This window comes from Rhinopithecus bieti, unplaced genomic scaffold, assembly GCF_001698545.2.
Source record: "Rhinopithecus bieti isolate Rb0 unplaced genomic scaffold, ASM169854v2 scaffold_1304, whole genome shotgun sequence".
NCBI lineage: Eukaryota > Metazoa > Chordata > Mammalia > Primates > Cercopithecidae > Rhinopithecus > Rhinopithecus bieti.
In genome coordinates this window covers 268383-282307 of record NW_016803307.1, presented here as the reverse complement: position 1 = coordinate 282307, position 13925 = coordinate 268383, and the positions used below count along the sequence as shown (strand labels likewise).

At 36.0% G+C, this 13925-nt stretch overlaps 1 protein-coding gene across 8 annotated transcripts in view; it reads left to right on the top strand.

Moving 5' to 3' along the window:
* Positions 1–1535: 1535 nt before the first annotated feature.
* MLIP (muscular LMNA interacting protein) overlaps positions 1536–13925 on the top strand; it is a 268127-nt gene continuing 255737 nt past the window's right edge. For 6 of the 8 annotated variants that reach the window (XM_017872849.1, XM_017872833.1, XM_017872802.1 and 3 more), the window contains exon 1: positions 9783–9950. In XM_017872849.1, the coding sequence (XP_017728338.1) occupies positions 9888–9950 (63 nt within the window). In that variant the 5' untranslated portion in view covers positions 9783–9887. Of the gene's footprint in view, positions 1611–9782; positions 9951–13925 lie in introns of those variants that run through there. The other 2 variants (XM_017872818.1, XM_017872812.1) reach the window with 2 other exon arrangements.

Genomic DNA, 13925 nt, shown 5'->3' with positions numbered 1-13925 from the left:
CTGTGTGTTCGACTCCTGAAAGCTGTCAATGTCCACACAGGGATGTTGACGTACTTGACCCATGATTATCATATTACTGAACTGGATAGAAAATAATCAAATCATGTCCTAAAATGACATTGTTTTTTACATGAGCATTCACTTAGAAATCACCAACATCAATCAACTCAACTAGTGGGAATCATGAAAGAGAATAGTGGTGTGACCCACACAATGGATGATTTTGATTGCTTGGCAGGTGTTAACCCAATTACCACAACCAAGGAGGATTTAACAAGGGGATTCTTGTTACTTGCAACAAGTAAGGAGAACACTGGGGGTAGTTTCCAAAGCAGTGCGTCTCTCCGAAGGAAGGTGAGAGCGGGGCTTTCATTATGCTGGTTGGCTGAGTCGCTGTATGAAAGGCGGGGTAAAGGCAGTGAAGGCACAGTCCTGATCATGCTTCTTCATACATTGCAGGTATAGAAAACGGTTAATAAAATCCTCCCTAGGAAGGGATTTTAAGATGGTAATAAGGAGAGTTCACCAAACTTCATCTCCAACTCAGGCAACTCTGGTTTTACCTGGTTTTTCTTTTACTGTAGCTGAGCTTCTTCCCGGAACCTTTTGAAACCACAGAAACTCAGTGTACCACAGTTACGAGTTACTAGGGTACCTTGAGTTACAATGTGAATGATCCCAAAAGGCAAATAAATCATTGTGATATCTTCCTTCTTTTAAAAATACACCATAGAAGGCAGGTGGGATGATTTACCGTGTGGGATGACAAAGCTAAGCTGAGATGATTTATTTTCCACAGATAGTCAAGTAAATGAGCAATAATTTGCCTTTCAAATTCTGAGTCTCTTCCCTGGCCATGCTTTAAATGGAACTTCCACGTGGGCCAGAGCCCAAAATTGGATCCCTTTGCACAGAGGCTAGACATCGAAGTAGTGGCCTTTGGGGTAACACAGACTCACTTCTGTTGAGAGTAATTAGCGAAGAAAATCTGTGGGAACTGAGGAAGATTCAGCAGAAGTCTGCCCTCTCTGGACGTTTTTTGGTGGCTAGGAAGCAGGGCAATTGTCCTGCCTGACTGTGGGGTTTGTTCAGCCTTATCATGCACAGCTATTGCATAATTCCGACTTTCCTTCTCTGGAGTAACTGACATTTCACTTCAGAAGGACTTTCAATTTTATTTAAAAAATCCAGTCAACATAAATAGAAGAGAAATTCAATTTTCAGTAACATTTTACTCCGCTACCACTTATGTCCTTAGGGAAGCTTAAAGAATTTTCATCAGTACACTAAAAATTAGATAGTTGGGTATGTTGCAAAACTTTGAACACTTGATTCAGAATTCCCACTATTGCTAAGACATTCTTATAAAGCAATATTTTGGGGGGAACTTAGCAAGTACTGTTTTTGTGAAGTGGTCCCAGTGGGAATGAGGTTTATGCCTGACTCTTTTTTAAAAATTTGGTTTGTGCCTCTTGTGCCTGGTATCCAGTATTAGTTACAGAGTAAACAGTATTTTCCGATGACTGACAGGGTCAGCTGTTCTGGGAATGTGGCCATTGACCTCCCTGATGGATTACTCTCCTGCAAGCTGCTTCCAAGTCAGTAGAAAGGTAAGCATTCTTTCTGTATAAGTGCAGATTGCTTTGGAACATGTTACAATTTCAACTGATAAAACTGAAAGTACATTTTGGGCACACTGTCTCAAAGGGCACGGAGTTGTTACTTTGGGGGCGAAATGATTTATCATGTCAACACAACCATGACAGTTAAGCTGCTGGGTTTAGGGGAGGGGTGAGCTGGGTGTTGAATCTGGTTGTGTTGATTAAGTCATAAAGACCTAGGAAAACTTAAATCCGGAACTCCTTTCCAAAGTTAGAAACACACGTTGTAATTCTGTTTCTGAGTCCTTTTCCCTAAAATCTTGTGAGTTTATCTTGGTTTGTTGTTTTTACTCCTGAAATAGTAATGGTGTGTGTGTGTGTGAGAAAGAGACAGAGACAGACAGACAGACAGATAGACAGAAAGTGGCTACTAGGAACTACTAGGAAGTTGAAAGGGCCTAGAAATATATTTATTGCAAATGCAAGAGCAAAACCTCTTCAACCACGTACCTCTGTGGATGTAATCATGCACAAGAGAAAATATATTGAAAGCCCCTTGAAAACGTGTTATTATATAGTAGTTGAGAAAATGGAACATGCTGGACTTGATTCTCAACTGATTTTAGCCAGTTTGTTTTATAAACTCTGAAGGTATGAATTTAGTTTTACATCCTAATTACTATTGTTATGTAGAAATTGTCATCAGTGTTAATAGTAGCAGTTTTTTAAAACCTCACATTTTACTTTTCAATAAGTTTCCAATAAAGGAATTGCATTTTTTAGATGATGCACAAATTAAAAAAAAAACTTTTCAAAGTTCTTACAGTTCTCACTTGATTCAAATATTTTCTAATGCTTCAAAAACACTCTACCTCAGAAGTAATTTTAGAAAGACCCTGTTTTCTCCCTTAGATGGAATAAAATGTCTTTTTTACAGTCATTCAAAAAATATGGCCCAGAACCAAAATAAGGGGAAAACCAGTATCAAAAGAAGACAAAAAATCACATTCCAGTAGAAATAGTTTATGTTTCACTGAAGAACAGTAATTACAAAGGTACAAGTTTGTTAAGCTGTCATTATCATAATTATCATCTACTGATATTTTGGGGTTGGTTTTTTTTATCGGCTTNACATTTTACTTTTCAATAAGTTTCCAATAAAGGAATTGCATTTTTTAGATGGTGCACAAATTAAAAAAAAAACTTTTCAAAGTTCTTACAGTTCTCACTTGATTCAAATATTTTCTAATGCTTCAAAACACTCTACCTCAGAAGTAATTTTAGAAAGACCCTGTTTTCTCCCTTAGATGGAATAAAATGTCTTTTTTACAGTCATTCAAAAAATATGGCCCAGAACCAAAATAAGGGGAAAACCAGTATCAAAAGAAGACAAAAAATCACATTCCAGTAGAAATAGTTTATGTTTCACTGAAGAACAGTAATTACAAAGGTACAAGTTTGTTAAGCTGTCATTATCATAATTATCATCTACTGATATTTTGGGGTTGGTTTTTTTTATCGGCTTGGCAGCTTCAACTTACAAACAATATTTATTATATAGTGACGAATTCAACTTTAAGAAATTTCTCTATAGACATTATCTTTTCACAAGCTCCGAGTACCCACCACAACTTTTAGAACTCAGTACTGCTTGCCTACAGAATCCATAACAGATGCCTTAAAAAGGGTGGTGATGGGAGGTTAAAAGTCTTCCTGTAGAAGAGTTGACAGCTGCTCCTTGAGAGTTTGCAGCTGCCAAAGCTGATAAATAGATTCAGGTAAGGATGCTGAGACAACCAGAAAGAGCTGGGAACCATTCTCTTGCTTGCCTCCACCCCTCTGCCTCCCCAATGCTGTGACTACCAATTGGAACACAACTTTCTAGAGACAAAGGCATAAGCTCTGAACTAAGAGCAACACCAATAGATCAGAAATTAACTGTTTGAGATCAGTGCTCAGTGCTTGGTCTGAGCTACCTTTGGATTAGGCTCTTGGGTACCTGACGCATGTGCTGAGTATGGTATCCTGGTCAATCATTAAATGGGTGTGGAGATTACATGGGCTTCTGAATTGATCAAGGGGGGAATAACAGACTCATGTTCTGGATGGGCTACGTGGAATGATAAGAAACCCATATAAAAGCATCAACTGTCCCAGAAGAGGACCCCTGTCTTAGTAAAAAGATATTTATCCTTAGAGCATATAATGGGGAAGATCCTGGGTTGTCTATACCATGTTTGGCAGATTGTCATTCTTTCAAAAGGAAACAGCATTTGTTTTCATTTATGCCTTCTCTACCTTGTGTAGTTTCAGCAGTAGAGCATCTATCTGTGCTTTTTTTTTTTTTGTGGAGAAGGAAGTTTTTAAAATGGCAGTTGAGTTAAATCAACTTTAACCACTATTAAGGTTAATTTACATTTGGCTCTCTGATCCAGTACAAAATTGAACAAGCAATTTTAATTGCTGTAAGTTCCACTTTCCTCCAGTTTCTGAATACGGGCACAAACTCATCAGGCACTTATTTGGGAAGCATGTGTATTGACTACAAAGGAATGAAATGAGGTGGGAATATCTTGAACCAAATATTATTTGCCAGCAGTCATTTGTTTCCATTTTGAATGGAATTCTTGCTTGGCTACTGCAGTTTACATTTTAATTTCCTGTTTGGAGCGACCCTATGTGTGTATTATATTCCTGGGAAAAATAATAACTTTCCAGCTTAAAAAGGAATTACAAATCTTCCTCTGTCAATTTTTTTTTAAATAATAGCCTTCTTAACATATAACTTATATGCTATAAAACTTATCCTTTTACACTGTACATACACTTCAGTGATTTTTAGTATATTTTCAAAGTTGTACAAAATCATCATCAATGTCCAATTTCATAACGTTTTCATCATCCAAAAGAGTAACTCTATTCCCATTAGTAGTCACTCCCTGTTCTGCCTTCCCTCCTACCACTGGAAACCACAAATGATCTTTCTGATTCCATGAATTTGCCTATTGTGGACATTTTATGTAAATAAATCATGTAATAGGTCATCTTTCGTGACTGGCTTCTTTCGCTTATTGTATTTTCAAGGTTCATCCCTGCTCTTGCATGTATTAATACTTAATTCCTTTTTATTGCTGAATAATTTTCCCTGTATGGATATACCACATCTGTATTATCGTCCATATACTGGTAGATATTTGTGTTTTTCCCACCTTTCGACAATTACAAATAATGCTGTCATGAATATTTGGGTAGAAGTTTTGTGTGTACACAGGTTGTCACTTCTCTTGTGTATATAGATAGCAGTGGAATTTCTGAGTAATATTGTAATTCTATGTATAGCATTTTGAGGAATTGCCACATAGTTGTGTAAAGTGGCTGTGCCCCTTTATAATTTCAGGAGTAATATAAGAGGGTTTTAATTTCCTCACATCCTTGCCAATGCTTGTTATTGTTTGTGTTTTATTTTTAGCCATTCTAATAGGTGTGAAGTGTTATCTCCTGGTTTTGCTTTGTGCTTCCTAATCACTGTGATGTTGAACATCTTTCCATGTGCTTGTTGGCCATTTGTTTTCTTTGGAGAAATGTCTATTCAAATCTTTTGTCCATTTTTTTACATTGGGTTATTTGTCTTTTTATTGTTGAGTTGCAAGAATTCTTTATGTATCCTGGATACAAATCTTTTATCAGATAAATAACTTGTAAATATTTGCTCTTATTTTCTATTTCAGTGGTTTCCAACCTCTTTGGTTTCCCAGAAGACAATTTTTCGACAGATGGGGCTAGGGGTGGGGGATGGTTTCTGGGTGAAACTGTGCCACCTCGGATCATCAGGCATTTGTTAGATTCTCATAAGGAGCATGAAACCTGAATTCCTTACATGTGCAGTTCACAATAAGATTCACGCTCCTATGAGAATCTAATGCTGCCGCTGATCTGACAGGTGGCGGAGCTCAGATGGTAATGCTCGCTGAGCTGTCACTCACCTCCTGCTGTGCGGTCCATTTCCTAACAGGCCACAGACCAGCACTGGTCCATGGCCCAGGGGTTGGGGATCCCTGGTCTAGTTAATTTTTTTGCCACACTTATTAGGGTTTGGATAGTATCTTTGAAGTCACCTTTTTCCTACATAAATATCATGTAGACTAGAGAAATAATGTCACACGCTTTTACTGAGGACCCACTGGGTGCCAAACATTCTGTTAAGTTCCTTACACACAAAATGTACCACATTTAATTTTTGTAACAACACACAAGATTGGTATCATCCCTCTATTTAGGGGACAGGGAACTGAGACTCTGATAATTAAGTAAGCAGTTTGCTCAAAATGAGCCAACTAGACAGTAGCAGAATCTGCAAACAAATTCAGTTGTCCCTGCTTCCTAAATCCATTTCTTTCTCCTTTAGTAGTTATGTGAGTAGGATATCAAAAGTCTTATAAACAATTATGTATTAAGTGTCTCAAGTCTCATTCATTGGATCAGTTTTCTCCCCTGCCCGCCCTCTCATTCTCCTTTCCTTTTTTGCTTTTTTCTTTCCTTCCTTTTCCTCTTGCCCTCCTTTGTTTCACAGGTATTTATTTGGCTCACACTACATTGTACATGCCTGAATAATATGATGAATAAAGCACAGTTTCATGCTTATACTCTAGCAGGGGAGGCAAACTACAAAGTTCATATGGATAAATTTAACATATAATGTGACGTAATTAATAACAAAGATGGTAAGATCTATGAAGAAGAACACAGCAAATGAGTGAACAAAGAGTGATGGGTTTGCTGTTTGTGACGGGGAAGGCCTGGATGAAGTGAGAAGGGAGCTACGTGACTATCTGTGGGGAGAGCACTCCAGGAAGACAGCTCCAAAAGAAGGAACATGTTTGTTGTGACTGACAAATGGAAAGGAGACCGGAGTGGCTCAATCTCTTTTCTGTTTGACCAGCAAGTAGATGAGAGCTAGCTTTTGCCTGGGTTTAATTTCATCTAAAGAAAGCTTCTGTACCTCAATCGTATCTAAAGCATATTCAAACATATCTCTGAAAAGGCATGGAAGAGAAAGCATTCTCCACACAGTGCTGGTGCTATTTATCCAGTCCCCTGCTACACCTGTGAGGAAGTGATTTGTTCAGAAGAGAAGCTAAAGTGCATAGTGGCTGGTGAGGAGCTTAGGCTAGGGGACTTGATGGCTGCTTATTAGTTGTGTAACTGTGTCTTGCTTTTTCAACTCTGAAATGGGTATATTAGTTTGATTTGTCTGCCCTACTGAATACCACAGACTGAGTGGTTTAAACAGCAGAGGTTTGTTTCCTCAAAGTTCTGGAGGATTGATGACTGAAGTCAAAGTGTCAGCACAGTTAGTTTCTTCCTTTAATAAATATTTGTAAATTTATTTTTTATTTAAAAATTTTTTCCACCTCTAACTTCGTTGTAAAGACTAGTTAGTACAGCAAATGTTATGGACAGTTTGGAGGATTGGGGCCAACGTTAACTGACCAAGAACAAATTCCATCCAAATCATCACAAACAATGTTTAAAAAAAAAAAGAAAAAAGTAAAAGTAAAAAAGGGGAACAACAAGAGCTTCAGGTTGAACAGGACCCTCACATTTATCTAATACATGCAATCCTGGCTAGAGTGTAACCAAATGGAAACAGAAACACTGCAATCCTAAACTTCCACTACAGCTTGTTCTTTGTACAAACCTGTGAAGCCCACCCTCATTCCCCTAGTGCTTCTAACTCAATTACGTCCTGGTCTGTTAGGCCTGCTGATCCAGGAGCATGTAGATCTTCTCTTTAACCCTATCTTTGTTGTAAGGCTGGCATGTCTTGTTATCAGCTCGCTAAACCAGGCAGCTGAGGTCTGCCAGATTGTCCATAAAATCAAACAACTGATGATATCAATGTGACAGTGGGGCTGCTGGGATCTTTCTCTTCAGGTATTCTTCATTTATTTTACAAATGCTGTCCATGCATTTGTTCACAGATTCATAGTCAGCCTAAGTTCTGTCTTCTGACTTTTTGGTAGGCTGTGCCAGCAAGATGGTGTGAGATGTCCCACCAAACTCTTCTCATGGTAGCTGCTGCTTACCCTGCGGCACCGGGGTTGTTTTCATCTAAGGCTGCTCTCTTTGACTTATAGATGGGCATCTTCTCAGTGAGTCTTCACAGGGCTTTCCCTCTGTGAGTGCCTGTGTTCTAATTTCTTCTTAGAAGGAATCACTCATAATGGATTGGAGCCCACCCTAATGCCTTCATTTAACCTTAATTACCTCTTTCAAGAACATTCTTTACATACAGTCACATTCTAGGGTATTGGGGGATGAGAACTTCAACATATGAATTTTGGGGGCACAAATTTAGTCCATAACAATGGGGAAGATAATAATATCTACCCTCTAGAGTAATTTTAAAGGTGAATTGAAATAACACTTGGAAAGCCTTAAAGCAGTACCTAGCACACGGTGAGTATGCCAAGGAACTGTGCTATATGAGGGTTATTATCCTACTATTATCCAGTCGCACCTCGGTTGTGAGTTTGTTGAGGGCCAAAATCCAGAGATTGTATTTTAAAATTGTATTATTATTTTCAATTATTTTATTTTTTAAAAATCTACCTGCCCCTAGGATAATCTTTATCTATTATAGGTACTTAGCACATGTTTGTGTAACTAAAACTCTTCATGCCTCGCACATCTCTTCCAAATCACTACCATATTCTCATCTGCCAACCAACTCTGCATCACACACACCATTCCTTTTCCTCCTAACCGGATCCTGGATTTAGTCTTCAGGCATTAAACTCGCATGCTGAGCATGAATTGAGTTTCCTTTTGCAGTCACAGCATGATTTTTTTTTTTTTTTTTCTAGAGAGGTTTAGGAAGTTCATTCACTTAAGATTTTAACAATTGCCTTGCTTTTGACACATATTAATCTTGCAGGTTAATCAATCTTTAAGATTTTTGTTTTCCAACTTGTTAGGACAATAACCAGCATAAATAATTTCCTTTCTGGAATTTAGATTTGAGTGAAAAGGGGAAGCCCCTTTTGCCCATGAATCTAATATAGTGTTTCTGAATTTATCATCCTGAAGGATAGGTTTATTGCCTACTCAGTGTTTCACTTCTGAAGTCTTCAATCCTTCCATCAGGATGCAGAATAAATTCTGGAGCAACCCTGCCTGACAACAGAGGATTGACTGCAATCGTTTGAAAGGATAGAGCTTCACAACACATTTTCTGAAATGTTTTCCTATGAAGGAAAAGCTGATAAGGAATTTGAGTTAAAGTAAAAAACAAAACAAAACAAAACCAAAAAACAAGTGTTAAAAGGATGTTTTAAACAGGATGAGGGATTAAATCACCATAGAGAAACAGTCTTAGTTTACTCTGAATTCCATTTATATTCTTCTATTACCATCCATATATTTTGTTTTGCTGCAAAACACAGGGAGAACTACTTACCATTAAGTTGCCCAATTAATTTTCTTTAAGGCATGTAACATTTTCTAAAGAAAGCTGAAAATACTTGTTCCACTGAAAAAATGAGTTTTATCTTCTATATCATAATTTTGCTCCCAGTGAAAAGCCAGGATAATGGAGAACCAAATCTGTTTTGTGAAGAAAACGCTTTTATTTCATGGTATTTTAAACATCATTTTGTCTACTCTCCATGGAATAAAGTTGACAACACCCCTTGAGTATATGTTTGCATGTCTTTATAGTTTTAATTAGTTATACTTTTGGTCTTCCTCTTTAAGCAACATTTTAAAAAATCTACAAAGTAATACATAAATATCTACACTACTAGGATGCAAATTGGAATTTGGAAGCCCTAGATCCGCTGATTTTATTTGCTATCTGACTATCACATTTGTTCTTTTTAACTGATTTATTAAGCCTATATTCTAGAGTATATTTTATTCTGTTGCAACAACTGTTAATGAATTCTTTGATCGTGGCTTTTTGTCACATACATCTGTATTGGTTCAGGGAGCCTAACCTGTTGGAATATTCTGCTGAAGAGTTTGCTTTTATATCTAGGGACATTTATCATTATCTAAGGCCAGCTGCCTGACTTCTCTTCAGTGCTCTGTTTATAGGGTTTGAACATCTATAAATGGAAACACTAGCTAACCAGAAATTATCGCTAGGGCTCTCTGATAGTGTCCTAGGCTCTCACAACTTGGAATGTCCTGCAATATCTAACATGTAAGCACGTCGAATCATTTTCTAGACAGAATCTGAACCTCTGTCTCTCAGTCTTTCTCTCCTTCTCATTCTCTTTCAATATGGAACTTGAAAAGCATGAAAAAAGAAGCGTATTAAACAAGAATTTAGAGGAGAAACTGACGGTAAGACATGAGATCTAGCACACACAGATTTATAATGAAATTGACAGGGTAGTAGAGCAACTGTCATAGATTGGAAAAGTTATGCTAGCCAGCCTCTGTTTCCATGTTTTGCTGGTCAATAACTTTAAAATTAATGAGTTCCATGGGCTTTCCTGAAAACAATGTAATAAAGTTATACATAAAATGCCATTACACAAATGAGGGCAAGTTTGATTTAGTTAAATGATGTGGTTTACCTTCATTTTAAAAACTGGAATCCATTTATTTTGACCTCTCATTGTGATTGCCTCAGCACTGGAAGATTGTTTTATTTATGTATGTGAAGCTTAGCAAGTGTTCAAAGTCCATTTTTTTCTCAGAGATACCAGGAATATGTGCCAAGAAAAATAAATACTATGGAATATGTTAATGTTTTATTAAGTTTAATGAACTTCTAGTATAAGGATAAAGTTTTTTACTATAGAAGTTATAAAAGTAATTTTGCCTCGATATTAAGCAATTAAATGTCAATGATTAATAATGTTCACTTATATTTGCTGAAATACAAAATATACTATAACCTTGAATTAAATGTGCTGTCCATGGCTCATCTGATGAGCATAGGTAGCTATGTTTGTAAATTTACTGTGGCTACAGAGTTAACATTGGAACAGGTCATAACTAATTTTAATACCAGCATAAATAAAAAAAGTAAGATAATATAGTCCATAATGAGACCAAATTCATGGTAATACATTGTTCTAGACATGTGAAGTTGAGGTTTATGGACTATTCAAGATATTAAAACTAGAAAAATGAAAAAAAGAACCATACTTGGTTGAAAACTCCTGAAGTGTATTAGAATCTCAAGATCTTAAAGTAATATATTGAATAAAATATACGACCTTTTCTTAAAGGAATCAGGTCATCATTTTCAGTACCCACTTTTGACCTCTGCCCTAGGTGATTGTCCAGACAGGTAATGGCCACAGAGTATTTTGCTTTTTGACTATTTGGAAAGGCCATGTGTCCTTGAGCAAACCAGTGATTTTGAATCAGAAAGGGCTTGGTGAAAATTCTTGCCCACAAGTACCAAACATAAGACCATGGGTTTTGTTTAATCTTTCTGAGTCTCCATTAATTCATGTGTAAGATAGGGAACAGTGATAACTAATCTGAAGGCTTTTGTGAAGAATAAAACTATAATGTATGTGAAGTCCCTAGCCTAAACCTATTTTAGACTGTTTTGGCCTGATTCACTTAAAAAGCACATGCCCAAAGTTTACTAATATGGAAAGAAAAAAGTTAAAATGTATTTAAAAGTAAAAAGAAAACCCAGATATGGTAAGCATAAAGGCTTAGTGTTTATAAAACCTTTATGGAACCAGATAGGGAGTAAATAAATACATGAATAAATAGTTGCTATGAATTAGTGTGAAATTTGACCCTGAGCTTCCTGGCAGTCTTTTACAGGAAGTTTTGCAAGAGAACATAGTGGACATCGGGCAAGTGCACAAAGTGAAGATGGATTCTTCTTATTTGAAGTGATTCGATGTATTAGCATTTCACTTTCTGGAAAGTCAGACATTGTGCATGCCTGACTCTATTTTGAATACAGCTATAAATCTAGAAGTGAGCAAAAACCTTTCCTTAGAGGAAGTAGCTGTCACAAAACTCATGAACATTACTCTGTAGCAGAGGCCTAGGGCTAGCCTCAGATTGACTTCCAAAGATTGCGGGGAAATATGGGGGCACATCAGAGGCATAAGAACATTCACCTGCACTGAGAAGAGAGGCTGTTCTGTGAGTAGGGAGAACACATGAAAGCCCAGTGTCTGGGGTAATTAAGTGTACAAGCAAATAGAGCTAAGGAACTTGACACCTTTCAGATACAGGAGATCCGATGACAATGTTATCAAGAAAAGTTTTGCCTATGCTCAGTATTTTCTATTTAAGAGAGTTGGAAAATCTCTGATGTATCTTTGAGAGTTTCCAATAAAAGTTATTTTCGCTGTTTACGTGAATAAATATCCAAAAACTTCAGTTCATCGAGCATTATGTTTCATGTTAATACCAATGAAACACAGTATGACTGGCTAGGTTGCTGAAGACGGTTGAAAAATGTGTTCTTGAGGAGTTCACTATTTTCTGAAATTTATTCAATTTATTTATTACAAATAGTAAAGTTTGTAAAAGTCTGGTTTTAAAAGAAGACAATATTTTCCCATTAAAATATTTAAATATGTGTACATTATAATATCATGTTATACGTTTGTTTAAAATTAAAGCTGTATTTCTCATAAGGATCTTTATTATGAACAGTGTTACAGTATGTGTCACACACTTAAGCAATGAACATTATTGACTTTATTTGAAAAAATTTCTAAGGTAAGATCTATAGTAAATAAGTAAGAAAGTCACCAGTCTGCAGAATTTAAAAATTCGTCAGTTTATTCCATACAAAGATAAAACAAGACAAAGACAAAGACAAGACAAAAGTTAAGCAAGATTCTTTGCTACGCACCCAATATAAATCTTTTCTTACCCTAGGTGAGTGAATTGCTACTTTTAAGTATTGATTTTTGCCCTGAGTTTATTGCTGTTTGCCGACTAAAAGATTGCTAGGTTCTGAACCAGTTGAAGGCGCCTCTTTTACATCTGTTAATCAATACATAATCAGAAATAAAGGAATGATATCAAATTCTTCAAAATTTCTTAAATCTACCAATGCCAAGTGAAAGTTCTCATAATTTGGTTGATGTTATTCCAATATTTCAAACATGAGAAGAAAAAAATCAATTAACATGGACTTAGAAGGACATTTCCACCCCTTTGAATACCATCTATTAAACCATGTGGAATATCTTAGTCACTGATTCTGCTAAGTCAGATGACAGTAAAGCTAATTTTTCTGGGAAGTGGTAGAGAGGTGGAAGAAGGGAGGAAAGTATTTTTTTACGATACATTTCAGTTTGGTTAGTTCCACCATAATTGCTGTTGAGGCTGAATGGATCTTTCGTTTTTCCTATCATGTATTTTCTAAACTCTTCCTGGGAATTCTGATTTTCCAAAGTGCGTCACAAAATGTGGTTCTGGTTTGTGCTCAAGAATATTCAGAAAACACTGAGCAGGAAATGTACTATACGGCACATTTCCCCTCGGAGACTCATATTTGTATTGTAACATACTAAAGACTGTGAGGTTAATCCAGTGTTTCCTAAACTCACCTACCGATGTAATACATTTTAATGTGTGTGCAATAGCAGTGCATATTCTGAGGAACTAGCAGTGTTCTCTGCAACATACTTTAAGAAATGATGTGTTAGCATATGAATTTGTAGTCTGATTTTATTTTTGAGTTACATTTTTGGAATAATGATAGACAAAGCAATACATTCAAGTTGGGTATATTTGTATCTATAACATGAAGTTACTTCTGGAATAGTTTTAGAAATAGGTACTAGTTTCTATGTATTATGTTTAATAAATAAGTAAAACTAAGACAACAAGTCTTGACTATTTTCTAAATTTCTTTTAGACTATAAATGCATCAACAAAGAATTTTACTTATATTTACCTTCAACTGAAATTTCACAATGAAAAGGAAAACAAATCATATATTACTATAGTAAAAATGATCATATACTTCAGGGTGTTCTGATATAATAATGGTTTCTTTCTCTAAGAGATTATAACAAACAGATCTCATGCATAAATTTAATAATTTCTATTGCATTAGCATAATATGTCTCAAGAGACAATTTTATCTTCTCAAATAATGAATGTTCAATAATATTACAAAAATAATGGTAAGAAGAGTATATGATTCAACTTATTTTATATTGAAACTTGGTACAATCAAATCAACACAGTAGTCAATTTCTAATTGTTATAAATATTGCTTCCTTGAGTAAAAAGGCAACTCTTTGAGACTGAGAAAGAAAATAGGTCATCTGACATTAGTGTTTTTTTTTTTTTTTTTTTTTTTTTTTTTTT